The sequence below is a fragment of the Rana temporaria genome, chromosome 1 (genome assembly GCF_905171775.1).
Source record: "Rana temporaria chromosome 1, aRanTem1.1, whole genome shotgun sequence".
Taxonomy (NCBI): domain Eukaryota; kingdom Metazoa; phylum Chordata; class Amphibia; order Anura; family Ranidae; genus Rana; species Rana temporaria.
The window spans coordinates 623,355,483-623,371,870 of NC_053489.1; the positions used below are offsets into that span (position 1 = coordinate 623,355,483).

General features: G+C 46.6%; 1 protein-coding gene across 1 annotated transcript in view; it reads left to right on the plus strand.

Annotated features, from left to right (window-relative positions):
- The window catches only part of GRK4 (G protein-coupled receptor kinase 4), a 426,683-nt gene that overhangs the window by 337,730 nt on the left and 72,565 nt on the right, over positions 1 to 16,388 (plus strand). Inside the window, exons 7-8 of the mRNA XM_040335342.1 lie at positions 4,740 to 4,803; positions 8,304 to 8,444. Of these exons, the coding sequence (XP_040191276.1) occupies positions 4,740 to 4,803; positions 8,304 to 8,444 (205 nt within the window). The remainder of the gene's footprint in view (positions 1 to 4,739; positions 4,804 to 8,303; positions 8,445 to 16,388) is intronic.

The window sequence follows — 16,388 nt, forward strand, 5'->3', positions numbered from 1 at the left end:
CCCATCATTAATGCAGCCTCACTGGTGCCCATCATCAATGCAGCCTCACTGGTGCCCATCATCAGTGCAGCCTCACTGGTGCCCATCATCAGTGCAGCCTCACTGGTGCCCATCATCAGTGCAGCCTCACTGGTGCCCATCATCAGTGCAGCCTCACTAGTGTCCATCAGTGCAGCCTCACTAGTGTCCATCAGTGCAGCCTCACTAGTGTCCATCAGTGCAGCCTCACTAGTGTCCATCAGTGCAGCCTCACTAGTGTCCATCAGTGCAGCCTCACTAGTGTCCATCAGTGCAGCCTCACTAGTGTCCATCAGTGCAGCCTCACCGGTGCCCATCAATGCAGTTTCACTGGTGCCCATCAAATCAGCCTCATCAGTGCAGGGGATCAGAGAAAGGAGAGGGCGAGCGGGGATTTCCCGATGTGACAGCCTGATCAGTGCCCATTAGCGTAGCCTCATAAGTGCCTATCAATGCAGCCTCAACGGTGCCCATGAGCACAATATTCCTCCCCTTTACAAATGTTACTTTGCTAAACAGGAACACAGATCTCTGCCTTCTTACAGGAAAAACACGTCCCCTACAGTTATAACTCCCTAGGAACACATTTGACCCTATGACGTTAAAACCCCTTCCCTGCCAGTGTCATTAGTACAGTGACAGTGCATATTTTTTAGCACTAATTACTGTATTGGTGTCACTGGTCCCTGAAAAATTGTCACTTCGTGCCCAAATTGTCTGCAGCAATGTCGCAATCCCGCTATAATTTGTTGATTCTCGCAATTACTAGTAAAAAAAAAAATCCATAGTTTGTAGATGCTATAACCTTTGTGCAAACCAATCAATATACGCTTATTGGGATTTTTTTTACCAGAAATTTGTAGCAGAATACATATTGGCTAAATTGATGAAGAATTAAATTTTTTTACATTACGCAGTGCCGTATCGCAACAAATGGCCTGGTCATGAAAGGGGGGTAAGTCTTTTGGAGGCAAAGTGGTTAAGGTCTTTGCTCTCAGAAAATAAATCACCACATCCAATTATGAATACAAGCACGGAAAAAGGGGAAAAAGTAGAAAACGGACTTTTTAGGTTGCCACTATAATCCCAATGGGAAAGAAAATGATCTCACATTATAATAAAATATCAAAATGTATTAAATCACATTTAAAACATATGATAAAAAAGAGTAGAGAGAGAGAGGGAAAAAAAACACCGCTAAGATGGCCCATAGAATAGTATCAATGTAATCCAAGAAGATCCCTTCTGACTGGAGGCCAAACTACCGCAATCACAGTATCGGCACCAATAGATCGCTACACGTTTCGGCAATAGCTTCTTCAGGGGATCCAATTGGTATATGGCTAAAAGAACATCCAAGGAACACAAGGCATCCAGTCCATGGAACAGGGCACCATAAAAGAGCTAAGAAAAAGAAAAAGAGGGGAAAAAAGGAGGTTGGGAAATGGAAGGATAAGGGAGAAGAAAAGGAGGAGCAGAAGGCCGGCTTCCAAAAGTATGTAATTTAGCCTACTTAGTGGTCTTATCCATAGATGATAGCTTGAAAGATTAATCAATAATAATTAGAATTACTGCTGGACCCTAAAAGCCAGCAAAGATCGTGACCTGGCACAGTCTGGCCAGATAGTTTCCCTCTAGGGGGAATTTGGAAAACAGACAATGGGCCATTTACAGTAGGAGTTGGCCAAAACGTCAGTCCTGCTCTGTATCCTACGTCCCAAGGTGTGCGAGACATTCGAAAAAAGGACATACATTTTATTTTGGTACAGCGTTGCACAACCGCGCAGTTGTCAGTTAACCGGTTAACAACGGCTGAGCAGAGTAACGTATATTTACGTTACTTTAAAATTCCGTGTGTGTGCACGCCCCTGCTTGCGGGACCTGCGGAGTCGATGTCCGCCAGTGTCCCACGATCGGATCAAAGAGCTGCAGAACGGGGAGAGGCAAGTGTAAACAAGTATCTCCCCGTTCTGCCTAGTGACACTGGCCCAGATTCAGAGAGCAATTGCGTCTGTGTAACCATAGTTACGCAGCGCAATTGCTTACTTGCCCCGGCGTAACGAGTTCTCCTGATTCAGAGAGCTTGTTACGCCGACTGCAGCCTAAGATATGCCCTCATATCTTAGGCTGCATTCTTACGTTGGCCGCTAGGTGGCGTTCCCGTTGTGGTCAGCGTATAGTATGCAAATTGCATACTAACGCCGATTCACAACGTTACGCGAGCCCTGCGTACGCAGATTACGTCGTTTGTGTACGTTGGGTTTCGCGTAAGGCTGCACATGCTAAAAGCAGGGGCAGCCAATGCTAAGGATACCCGTCATTCCCGCGTCGCAAGGTTTGAAATTTACGTAGTTTGCGTAAGTGAATCGTGAATGGCGCTGGACGCCATTCACGTTCACTTTGAAGCAAATGACGTCCTTGCGACGTCATTTACCGCAATGCACGTCGGGAAAGTTTCCCGACGGAGCATGCGCTCTACACTCGGCGCGGGAACGCGCCTAATTTAAATGATTCCCGCCCCCTACGGGATCATTTACATTAGGCGCCCTTACGCAGGGCATTTTTGAAGAGCGCCCACGCAAATTATGTGGCTACTGCTTCATGAATGAAGCGTAGCGCCAAAAATTTGCGTAGGCGCAGGGTAAAAAGGGTACACTGCGCCTCCGTAAGGAGCGCGCAGCTGTACCTGAATCTACCCCACTGTCACTGTTTGTCTGCTCCCTCTCATCGGGAGCAGTGATCAGTGACGTGTCACTTGTAGCCACGCCCCCTAACAGTTAGAATCACTCCCTAGGACACACTTAACCCCTTCCTAGCCCCCTAGTGGGTAACACCTGCATTTTTATAGCACTGATCGCTGTAAAAATTACAATGTTCCCAAAAATGTGTCAAAAGTGTCCGATGTGTCCGCCATAAAGTTGCAGTCACGATAAAAATCGCAGATCGCCACCATTACTATTAAAAAAAAAAAAATTATAATAAAAATGACATAAAACTATCCCTTATTTTGTAGATGATATAAGTTTTGCGCAAACCAATCAATTTACGCTTATTGCGTTTTTTTTTTTTTACCCAAAATATGTAGAATACGTATCGGCCTAAACCGTGGAAAAACTTTTTATAGATTTTTGGGGTATATTCATTATAGCAAAAAGAAAAAAAATATTGATTTTTTTTTTTAAATGGTTGCTCTATTTTTGTTTATAGTGCAAAAAATAAAAACCGCAGAGGTGATCAAATACCACCAAAAAAAAGCTCTATTTGTGGGAAAAAAGGATGATATTTTTGTTTGGGAGCCACGTCGCACGACCGCTCAATTGTCAGTTAAAGCGACGCAGTGCTTTGGCCAGTCAAATGGTCGAGGGCTTAAGTGGTTAAAAGTAACGCAGTGCCGTATCGCAACAAATGGCCTGGTCATGAAGGGGGGGGGGTCTAAGTCTTCCGAAGGCAAAGTGGTTAAGGTCTTTGCTCTCAGAAAATATATAATTTTTTTTAAAGTAATCTTCAGGACTAAAGTGATTTGTTAAATGCAGGAAAAAGTGATCTGGGAGGCATAATTTAAAAAAGCTAAACATAGGCGCGTCAGTGTGAACGTTGCCTTGTACAGAGAGGAAGAAGCATGAAAAGTAAGGGCCAGATTCACAGCGGAGATACGACGGAGTATCTCAGATACTCCGTCGTATCTCTCAGAGTATCTATGCGACTGATTCATAGAATCAGTTACGCATAGATATCCCTAAGATCCGACAGGTGTAATTGTTTTACACTGTCGGATCTTAGGATGCAATACCGCGGCCGCCGCTGGGTGGAGTTTGCGTCGTATTCCAGCGTCGGGTATGCAAATTAGCAGTTACGGCGATCCACAACGGTTTTTCGCGTTCGGTACGTCGTCGCTAGTCTAGTTTCCCATCGCAATTTTAGTCGTCGCTTGACCTGCCCTAACTTTACACAGCGCTTGTATGTGCTGTATAAAGTATGGCCGTCGTTCCCGCGTCGAAATTTAAATTTTTCTTCTTGCGTAAGACATGAGGGAATACGAAAGTACGCTACGCACGTCGCCGTTCGAAAAAATTACGTCACTTCGCGCAAAGCACGGCGGGAATTTCAAAACAGAGCATGCGCAGTAGGTCCGGCGCGGGAGCGAGCCTAATTTAAATGGCACACGCCCCTTTGAATTACGCGGGCTTACGCCGGAGGCCGCCGGCGTAAGTTTTCACGCAAGTGCTTGGTGAATCAGGCACTTGCGATGAAAACTTGGGGCGGTGTAACGTATCTATGATACGTTACGCCGCCGCAGTTCTTTGTGAATCTGGCCCTAAGCTCCCAGAATTCAGTTGTTGCCTCTATGCTAACCATTGCCGCTGTCAGTCTGCACCGACTCCCAGTATTTCACAATCGTTTAGTGTATATTTTATTTTGTGATGTGAGAGGAAGCTGCTGTTTATTGTGTTTGGCATCTGATGTAATGATATTAATGGACTCCAGTGGACCACTAGAACAATGGGATAAACTTTGGCTGCCTTACTGCTAAGTGCTGTTAGCGGTCTATTAAATTCAAAGCACAAGCTGGATTATGTAAGAGGAGTGCTGATACTATTGATACGAGAAATAAAAAAAAAGTTTTCTGAACTGAAAGTGAACCTGTTACTGAATTATAGGCAATCAGTTAGATTTGACAAATATTTATACAGGAAATGTAATATAATACTTCTATATTTTAGGCAACCGGTCACCAAGAACACGTTCCGACATTACCGCGTGCTTGGAAAGGGTGGATTTGGTGAGGTAAGTCCCACTATTGAAGCTTATGCACTATTTGGGTGTAATGGTAATGGACAGAGTAAGTAATAATCAGAAGGACATGTGAATGTAGGCTATACAAAAGATTATAAATAAATAAAACACCAACCCAAAACCATTCTAAAATGGTGATAAAATGGCGGGACCTTTATTGGTATATTATAACACAAACATCTAATTTTATATCTTTATTTCAAACTTATCTTTATTACATTTAGCAATAAATAAAATTTTAAAAAATCTCACTTAGTCATAGAACTCGAGCGAGTACCATAAATAAAAAACATTCAATAAAGTCCCCCCTTGATTCAAGGGTGACAAACCAAGTTGCTGCGACAGGGTGGGAGGGAAGGGGAGCTCGCCAAACTGCTACGGTCAACTGTGACCTGAGCATAAAAGTGGGGTCTTATATACCCCTAAAAACACATGTATGGGTTCCCGACCCATGTGTTTTTCCCGCCTAAACTCACGTTTTTCCCGCCTGTCAGGTAAGCCATTTAAAGCGACAGTAAGGCCTCATACACACGATAGGTTAACCAGAGGACAACGGTCTGAAGGACCGTTTTCATCGGTCCAAACCGATGGTGTGTAGGCCCCATAGGTTATTTAACCATAGGTTAAAAAAAAGCCAACTTGCTTTAAAATTAACCTATGGATTCCGATGGGAAAAAAACGAGGCACGACCATCGGTTAAAAATCCACGCATGCTCAGAATCAAGTCGACGCATGCTTGGAAGCATTGAACTTCGTTTTTTCTTCAGCATGTCGTTGTGTTTTACGTCACCGCGTTCTGACACGATCGTTTTTTTTAACTGATGGTGTGTAGGCGTGACGGACCATCAGTCAGCTTCATCAGTTAACCTATGAAAACGGTCCTTCAGACCGTTGTCCTCTGGTTAACCTATCGTGTGTACGAGGCCTTACAAAAATGTTTTTTTTTCTTTTGATCGCCACAAACCCATGCTGTGGGCACTAATTAATGCCCACTTTTTCATTTGTGATTGGCTGCTGTTACTGCAGAGCCTTGTTTAAAAGGATAGTTCATCTTTACAAAAAACCTGGCTTTGCAGGTAAGGGATGTTTGTAGGTAAAACATACTGAGTAGCTCTGACTAAAGATGAATTGTACCCTTGCTATAGGTGTAGGCCCATATAAATTCCTTATGAAGCCTGACTGGAATACTCCCAGGATGTTGCTAAGTGAGGCCTAGTCATTACTGCTCACCTCCTCCATCACAGGAGTGAGCTCTTTGATTCAAACCCCCTCACATACTCTTTCTCTCCCCTGATGCAGTAGCTCTGAGCTCAGCATTTGAGAGCTCACTCCTGTGATGGTGGAGGTGAGCAATAATGACTAGGCCTCATTTGGCAACGTCCTGGGAGTACCTAGCAATGTCCTGAGAGTATTCCAGTCAGGCTTCATAAGGTATGTAAATGGCCTACACCTAGGGTTGCCATCTTTACATCAAGCCAAACCCGAACACTTTAGAGGCGCACAGCAAATTTTTGTTGTTGCAGTTTATACAATAGCATTGTAAAAGACCTGGGACACCTTTTGAGTGCCACAAGAAGAGTAGTTTTGCAGCACATGTAGTGTCCCGTGATGTACAGTGGGTGTGGCCAAATCGTGTTAATAATTGGAGAAGCTTAAAGCGGTGTTTCACCCTAAAAACAAATTTCTAGGATGTGATCAAGCATACTAGCGCGAGCTACAGTATGCCTTTCTTTTATTTGTTGGCGCCGTACTTACGGTTTACTGCCGTAGTGAAGTTTCAGACTCCCCGCGGGGAATGGGCATTCCTATGCACAGGGAAGATGACTGACGGCCGGCTATGGCGCGTAACGCTGCCCGAAGATAGCAGAAATAGGACTTGCCTCTTCACGGCGCTATATGGCGCCTGCGCACAAACATCGGAGCTGACTGCGCAGGCGCTGTGAAGAGGCAAGTCCTATTTTGGCTATCTTCGGGCAGCGTGACGTGCCATAGCCGGCCGTCAATCATCTTCCCTGTGCATAGGAACGCCCATTCCCCGCGGGGAGTCTGAAACTTCACTACGGCAGTAAACCGTAAGTACGGCGCCAAAAAATAAAAGAAAGGCGTACTGTAGATTGCGCTAGTATGCTTGATGGCATGCTAGAAAAAAAATGTTTTTTTAGGGTGAACCCCCGCTTTAAGGAGTCTAGTTAAATCAAACAAGGTCCACCTGTCCCCCAGTACACCCCCCAGGTCCGTCTGTCCCCCGGTATAATTCCCCCAGGCCTGTCTGTACCCCAGTTGAAGTGCCCCCCACCAATATAATTAAAAGCACTGGAAAGCCGACAGGAGAGGAGAGGACTGCTGTTGCAGGGCTGCCACTCATGTGTCCGGGTTTCAGGTGGACTGAAACCTGGACACGGGATCTAAAACCCGGACTGTCTAGGTGAATCCTGAACAGTTGGCAACCCTACCCACACCTATAGCAATAGCTTTATTCAACTTAAGTCAGAGCTGCACAGTTTGTTTTTATCTACAGATGCCCCTTATCTGCATAGGCAGTTTTGTGGTAAAGGTGAACTCTCCCTTTAAGAAACGTGTAGAGTGCAGTGACTTGTAGAAAACAATCAGCTTTTAGGCCCCATTTACACTTGAGAATGGCGCTGTCGGAGACTACATGCAGGAGACACAGCAGGGGTCTGCTGGCAGCACGATCAAAAGTAATGGCAGGCTGACAGCTCCCGCAGCTAATCGCAGATACTCCTATGTAATTGCTTATGGATTGAGAAACCTGCCTTTGGACGTAGAAGTCTATTTCCAGGAATGATCATTTGCAGGATCTAGCTCCATGAGATTACATGGTAGGAGCTGTCAGCCTACTGTTGCTTTGAATTGGGCTGTCGCCCGCAGCTAATTGCCAGGAACCCCCGCTGGGTCTCCCAAATGTAATCACTGATGGCTCAATTTGCAAGTGTGCAATGGGGCCTTAGTTTAGCCAACAGTCAGCAGAATAATACTTGTAGGTTAAAGTCTATCCAAACACAAGCACAATATGGTGTCTGCCTTATTTTATTTTTTTGTTGGGTTTTCTTGTTTATTTTCATATGGTGATCCTGCCAGTAACTGATTTCTTGTCCTAAGATGACAACATGGCGTTTAAGAGAAGAAGTGTTGTCACCCTAGGAGAGGAAGCGTTGGAACTATAGAACACCCCCATCCTCTCCTCTTCTCTATAACATAGTAGCAGAGTGTTCTATAGTTCACAGGTAGACTGATAACAATGGCCAGGACAGCACGGTATTGCTGTATTTCTAGAATAGTCAAAATTTCATTTTTTTTTTTTTTTACTGATCAGATATAACAAAAACTTTATATGGACTAAAAGGGAGCCAATAGAGGTTTATTTTTTGGGTTTACATACACTTTAGTACATTTTGGCTTCTTGAATCGGCCCACTCGTTTTCACTTGGCCGCGCTGGCCCGACTGATCCACATTGTTGCTGTTCTGCCAGGTGTGCGCATGCCAAGTACGAGCCACTGGGAAAATGTACGCCTGCAAAAAGCTGGAGAAGAAAAGGATAAAAAAGAGGAAGGGAGAATCTATGGCGTTAAATGAAAAACTGATTTTAGAAAAAGTGAATAGTCAATTTGTAGTAAGTATAACCGTTCTTCCTGTCTCAAAAGTCAACAAGTGTGCTTTATGTACAGATGTAAAGGTAATTACATGATTTATATAAAATGCCAGGACTCTTTTCTTCATATTTCTGTCCAGCGCTCTGTTTTAAAGCTGAACTTCAGGAAAAGCAAAGATTATGGGCCAGATTCAGAAAGAATTGCCTAACTTTCGGCGGGCGTATCGCATCTCATATACGCTGCGCCACCATAACTTCGAGAGGCGAGTACCGTATTCAAAAAGAACTTGCGCCCTAAGTTACGGCGGCGTAGCGTAAATGGACCGACGTAAGCCCGCGTAATTCAAAGTAGCAAGGCAGTGGGCGTGTTGTATTGTAATGAAGCGTGACCCCATGTAAATGCATGGCCGATCGAACGGCGCATGCGCGCGCATGCTCAGAGTCACGTTGCAAATACTCCCTAAGATACGTTGGCTCAATGCTTTGTCGACGTGAACGCAACATTCACGTACGACTTACGCAAACTACGTAAAATACGACGCTGTTCTGACGTTTCCGACGTCCATACCTCAACATGACTTAACCCTGCTTTATGAGGGGTAAACTTACGCCGGACATACGCCTTACGTAAACGGCGTAGCTAAATCCGACGGGTGCAAGTACATTTCTAAATCAGTGTATCTTGCTCATTTGCATATTCGACGCGTAAATCAACGGAAGCGCCCCTAGCGGCCAGCGTAAATATCCACCTAAGATACAACGGCGTAAGAGACTTACGTCAGTCGTATCTTGGACAAATTCTGGAGTATCTGATTCTTTGAATCAGGCGCAGAGATACGACGCCTCACATTCGGACTTACGACGGCGTATCTGGAGATACGCCGTCGTAAATCCTTTGTGAATCTGGCCCTGTATAAATACAAGTGGTACGTGTATTGTTAGGCCTTGTTCACCTGGACGTACTACAGCATACACCCATGTGAAGGGAGTGTTTGCCTGAGCGGGGATACACAGGTGCAAATTCCAGTATTTAGGGTACAAATAAGTACAATATGCAATTAGCAATATGATTTAAGGTAGATATTAAGGCAAAAAGCATATTTCTTATTTTATTTTCAAAATAGTAAGTAAGTAGCTAAGGGACAGGACTCAGGAGGGCAATACATTAGAATGGGCTAGGCACTCACAAAATTGACTAAGTTAAGTTAATATCCTTTGTGGCTTGGACCCAACCCCCCACCCTCGGCTCTGTAACACCACTCCCCTCCCCAATCCTCTACACTTGACATTTACCTGAATTGCGGTGTGCTTCTCCCTCCGGCAGCATTGTATTCTCTTTTTAATTTAACATGGCTTTTCATTACTCCGCCCACACACTGGTGTCATCCATTCGCAGAGATTTGTGAATGGGAAGACTACAAGTCCCATCTTCCACCGCAGCAGATGGACTCACGAATCGTGCTGGCACAAGAGTCAGCCGGTTGGGCTGGCGTAGAGAGAGTCAGCCGGTTGGGGCTGGCGTAGAGAGAGTCAGCCGGTTGGGGCTGGCGTAGAGAGAGTCAGCCGGTTGGGGCTGGCGTAGAGAGAGTCAGCCGGTTGGGGCTGGCGTAGAGAGAGTCAGCCGGTTGGGGCTGGCGTAGAGAGAGAGTCAGCCGGTTGGGGCTGGCGTAGAGAGAGAGTCAGCCGGTTGGGGCTGGCGTAGAGAGAGAGTCAGCCGGGTGGGGCTGGCGTCGAGAGAGAGTCAGCCGGGTGGGGCTGGCGTCGAGAGAGAGTCAGCCGGGTGGGGCTGGCGTCGAGAGAGAGTCAGCCGGGTGGGGCTGACGTCGAGAGAGAGTCAGCCGGGTGGGGCTGACGTCGAGAGAGAGTCAGCCGGGTGGGGCTGGCGTAGAGAGAGAGTCAGCCGGGTGGGGCTGGCGTAGAGAGAGAGTCAGCCGGGTGGGGCTGGCGTAGAGAGAGAGAGTCAGTTGGGTGGGGCTGGCGTAGAGAGAGTCAGCCGGGTGGGATAGCATGGCCTAAAGCACTTAACGTTGTACATAGAAAACTGTGCCTGAAGTCATTGTTGCCGTTAAGTGGGCATCCCATAAACTGCTATCCCCATCCAAGTTGTGAACCCCCTAATAAACCACACAGCTACGGACTGTTTTCTGACTTTTTTGCTTTAAAACAGTTGTCCAGTTGGCATTCTATTTGTAAAAAAAATTCCTATAGCAGGAGCTGGCTCATAAATCCTTCTCTCTCCATTGTAGCGATTTAGGATCTAAATATAGTGTAATGTTTTATTTTACAAGCCTCGGCTGGATAGTGAGCAGGGTCAACAGATCGATGACCCTCTGAGTGCTGGATCTGCAGCATGCCTCCCTCTCCTCTGTTTTCACCCATCGTCATCCTGATTACCCCGCTAAGCTCTCATCCGCTGGACACAGCCTGCACACATCTTGCATCACCGAGAGCAATCAATACGCCTAGTGCTAGAGTTTTGTCCAAACCAAGTTAAATATTGATCAAACTTCCTTTGGCTATGACGAAATTCTACTGAAAATCTGCTGGCCTTGAATAATTGATGTTAAAATAGATAATGCTACAGTAGGTATTGTGTAATATAATGTATGTATTCTGTATTCAGATTTCTGCGTTTGACTGATCAAGGAGGTTGACCAAAGAAAATGATGTAACAGATACTCAGTGCATTTAAAATCCATTTAAATCTAATGTGATTACATAATAGTAACACAATAAAACTGTCCTCCTGAATTGTCAGTACCTAATATTTAATGCATAGCATTAGGAAAGTTGCACACTGTAACGTGTACATTAAGTGCATGTAAACACACGTGTGTTAGCATGTATATTGCTTTGCATTTGAACATGCGCTGTGTTGCACTTTAATACATTTTAAACTTTCGTAAGCTCTATGCCGCGTACACACAATCTGAAATTCTGACAAGAAAACCGTGGATTTTTTTCCGACGGAATTTTGGCTCAAAAGTCATGGTTGATTGGTGTATGTGTGTATGTATATATGTGTGTGTATGTATGTGTGTATATATATATATATATATATATATATATATATATATATATATATATATATACAGTATCTCACAAAAGTGAGCATACCCCTCACATTTTCGTAAGTATTTTATTACTTTACTACAATGTAAAGTAGTGAGTGTACAGCTTGTATAACAGTGTCAATTTGCTGTCCCCTCAAAAAACTAGACACACAGCCATTAATATCTAAACTGCTGGCAACAAAAGTGGGTATACCCCCCTGAAAATGTCCAAATTGGGCTCAATTAGCCATTTTCCCTCCCCGGTGTCATGTGACTCGTTAGTGTTACAAGGTCTCAGGTGTGAATGGGGAGCAGGTGTGTTAAATTTGGTGTTATCGCTCTCAATCTCTTACTGGTCACTGGAAGTTCACCATGGCACCTCATGACAAAGAACTCTCAGAGGATCTGAAAAAAAATATTGTTGCTCTACATAAAGATGTTCTAGGCCAGTGGTCATCAACCCTGCCCTACAGGGCCCACTAACAGGCCAGGTTTGCAAGATAACTGAAATACATCACAGGTGATATCATTTGCTGCTCAGTGCTTGCAATATTCTAGACTGCATCTCCCCATGGTAATACATAAAACCTGGCCTGTTAGTGGGCCCTGTAGGGCAGGGTTGATGACCACTGTTCTAGGCTATAGGAAAATTGCCAAGACCCTGAAACTGAGCTGCAGCATGGTGGCCAAGACCATACAGCGGTTTAACAGGACAGGTTCCACTCAGAACAGGCCTCGCCATGGTCGACCAAAGAGGTTGAGTGCTCATGTTCAGCGTCATATCCAGAGGTTGTCTTTGGGAAATAGATGTATAAGTGCTGCCAGCATTGCTGCAGAGGTTGAAGGGGTGGGGGGTCAGTCTGTCAGTGCTCAGACCATACACTGCACACTGCATCAAATTGGGTCTGCATGGCTGGAGTCCCAAAAGGAAGTCTCTTCTAAAGATGATGCACAAGAAAGCCTGCAAACCAATTGCTGAAGACAAGCAGTCTAAGGACATGGATTACCTGTGGTTTAACCACTTAACGCCCGCCGCACGACTATTTACGTCCGCAAAATGGCACGGACAGGCAGATGGGCGTATATATACGTCCTTGCCTTCTAGCGGGTGGGGGGTCCGCTCGGTACCCCCCCCCGCTGCGTGCGGCAGGCAGCTTACCTCGGGGAGCGATCAGGGACGATGACGCGGCTATTCGTTTATAGCCGCTCTGTCGAGATCGCTCCCCGGAGCTGAAGAACGGGGAGAGCCGTATGTAAACACGGCTTCCCCGTGCTCCACTGTGGCGGCTGCATCGATCGAGTGATCCCTTTTATAGGGAGACTCGATCGATGACGTCAGTCCTACAGCCACACCCCCTACAGTTGTAAACACACACTAGATGAACCCTAACTCCTACAGCGCCCCCCGTGGTTAATAGTGTTGCTCACGAATATTCGCATTGCGAATATTCGACTCGAATATAGCATATTCGAGAAATCGCGCTATATTTCGAAATTCGCGGTGAATATTCGCAATTCCGAATATTCGATTTTTTACAATTTTTTTTTTTAATCAGATCACATCCTAGATATCTCCATCGACGTCTAAAAGCATTGCTGGTATCATTAGAGACCCTGGGCCGAGTAGCTGAAGCGTTCATTGAATTTTCCAGAAAGATCGCAATGCGATTATTCGGCAAACGCAATATCGCGCGATTATTTTCCTCGCCCCGATCTTCCGCATCAGAGCGATTTTTACAGTTTCATTTTTAAAACAGATCACATCCTAGTGATCTCCATAGACGTCTGAAAGCATTGCTGGTATGATTAGAGCCATTGGGCCGAGTAGCTGAAGCGATCATTTTATATTGCCGAATATTCGCAATGCGAATATTCGGCAATAGGAATATTGCGCGATTATTTGCTCCGCCCTTTTGCATCAGAGCCAATCAGAGTTCTCCTTCCACACTCGTCACAGGTTAGCAACCAATAGGAACCTGCCTGCATGGACATTATATAAGCTCACTCCCAGCACCATTTCATTGCAGATTCAGAAGCTGGCTATAGAGTGTGGAGGCTGTTTCTGTGTTCCTGGTTTCCTGTGTCTTTGTTCTTGATTGATTTAGATCATCACCAGCATTGCTATTTAGTGATTCCAGTGGATCTTTTCCAGTATATCAACTGCTTTTTTCAAAGCAATAGACCCAAGAGCTTTTTTCAAAGCTACGTTTTGTGCTGTTTTGTGCTGTTTTTTTCATTTGTGTTACTGTTTGATCCTGCAATCCTCCCTGTTCAGTTATATTTGCAAGAGATTTCAGAACACATTTTGCTGAGCTTTATAAAAGAGCTTTTCTAAAAGCTAAGTTTTGTTCATCTTGTGTTACTGTTAGATCTTGCAGGTTCGCTGTTCAGTGATATTTGATAGGCATCTCAGTTCAAATTTTGTTTAGTTTTCCCTAAAGAGCTTTTATAAAAGCTAAGTTTTGTGTTCAGTTTAGTTAAATTTTGTGTAGTAAGTGTACACACTGTTAGTGTACATTTATTTCATCTAGCTTAGCTTAGTGTGTGTTTAGTGTCTGTGTTTTGTGTTTAAAAAAAAAAAAAAAAAAAAAAAGTTAGTGTTTGTTTAGTGCTTTTTTTTTTTTCTTTAATTTTGTAGTCCTTGTCTGGTGTACTACTTTTCTTATAGTTTAGTAGCTGTCTGTGTACGTCTTTGTCTGCGTGCCTGTCTTGTAAAAAAAACACAAAAACACATTTTGTTCACATTTTCCCCCCCCAATAAAGTTTACCCCCCCCACACACATATCAGCAATAATGAGCGGCATCCGTGGCCGTGGCAGCAGGGGTAGGGGAGTTACTCCCAGTGCTGGATCGCTGCCAGCACGGGGTACCTCTCGTGCCCCTACTAGTGGTAGAGGATCGGGTGCAAGGGGAGTACGCCTGATCCGGGAGTTCTTCCCATCGGGCAGCCGCCCGATATTGCCATCTCAGGCTCAAGTAGTGGTGGACTACATGGGGCACAGCAGTGCCACTGAGTCGTCGGTCCCGACTCACAGTAGTACCACCATTACACCGTTGCCTGTACTACCCCCCCCCAGCCCCCAAGAGTCCAGCATCTTACTGTTCGACAGCGACAGTGATAGGGATCTCTTGGGGGAGGCCATGCATCAGGCAGACCTCCAGCTCTGTCCTGATGGTCAGGACCTTTTTGAAGGGATGGATGAGGAGGATGGGATACCTGCTGGCAGTATCCCAGAGACATCCCTTCAAACTGGTGCTGCTGTTTTGGTGCAGGAAACAGCAGCACCTAGTCAGACCCAGGCGTGGGTGAGGGGACAGCGGAGCCAGGCTAGAGGCTCCATGTCACGTGGTTCCCTCAGACCAACACATCTCAGCCCTTGGTCTGACATCTCTGGGGGCGAAGAGGGTGACCCATCATGGTTGCCATCTGACGCGTCGGCTCACTACGTCAGTGACGACGGGGAAGGTAGGCACCCTGGTGAAACGGTGCGCCAGGTCACCACCAGGGAGACCATCGTCAGGGTCTCCACTGGTGATGGCAGCAGGAGGTGTCAGGAGGAGGAGCAGCAGCAGCAGCAGCAGCAGCAGGCAGCTCCACCTGTGCGCACCGAATCCCAGCAGGTGCAAGTAAGCGTCACCCCATCTGACAGGAGGGCGGTGCTGAAGTCACCTGTCTGGAATTTCTTTACCCTGGTGGCAGACAACCCTACCGTGGCCATCTGCCGGATTTGTAAAGTGAGGGTGAAGAGAGGGAAGTGTTTGGCTCGGGTGGGTACCACAGCCCTGAACCAGCACCTGAGGATAAACCACTGGGCGTTGTATGACGAGATGAAGCGTGGTGGTGGTAGCAGCGCCACCACCACAAGTGAGCAGGGTACAGCAGCCCCTGCCACATCTTCATCTGTTTCCAGCAGGTCATGCCCCCCCGCTCCCTCTAGTAGAGGTACTGGTACCGGCAGCCAGACCTCTACTTCCACAGCACCCTCCACGTCTGTGTCCCGCACTGCCGTCCGGCGCCAGGCGTCGATTTCAGACGCCTTTGACCGCACCACTCCCTTCCCCCCTGGAGACCGACGTGTGCGTTCCCTCAATGGGCTCCTGGCAAGGGTTATTGCCCAACATCTGCTGCCCTTCAACATAGTTGACAGCAACCCCTTCAGGCAGATGTTGGAGCAGGCCCAACCCCAATGGCGTGTCCCCAGCCGCCATTTCTTTGCCAGGACTGGTGTCCCTGCCCTACACCAGCACATTGTGCAGAATGTAACCCTGTCGCTGGATCACGCTGTCAGCGACAGGGTTCATCTGACAATGGATGGCTGGACCAGCAGGCATGGGCAGGGACGCTACATCAGCTTCACGGCCCATTGGGTTTCCCTCCGAGGCGTCGGTGAGGGATCGTCGGCAACCGATCTTGTGGTGCCGCCCCGGGGTGTCCAGGGGAGAACTGCTGGTCTCCCTCAAGCCACTGTCTCCGCAGCTGCTGAGCCTCCCAGCAAGCGCCCCCGTAGCTACTCAAGTGTGGGGCACGTGCGCTGTCAGGCCGTGCTCCAGCTTGTTAGTTTAGGGGACCGGAGACACACTGCAGAAGAAGTGCTGAAAGCACTTCAAGCTCAGGTCCAGAAGTGGCTGACACCCCGAAGGCTCCAGCCAGGTATGGTTGTCTGCGATAACGGCAGCAACCTACTCGCCGCCCTCCATGCTGGCAGTCTGACGCACGTGCCCTGTCTGGCACATGTCCTCAACCTGGTGGTGCAGAAGTTCCTGCGCACTTATCCAGGGTTGAGTGACATTGTGGCAAAGGCGCGTAGGATTGCCAGCCACTTCAGGCGCTCCCCAACCGCTACCGCGTCCCTGTCCAAATTGCAGCGGAAGTACAATCTGCCCCTTCACAGGCTGATTGTGGACAGTGTGA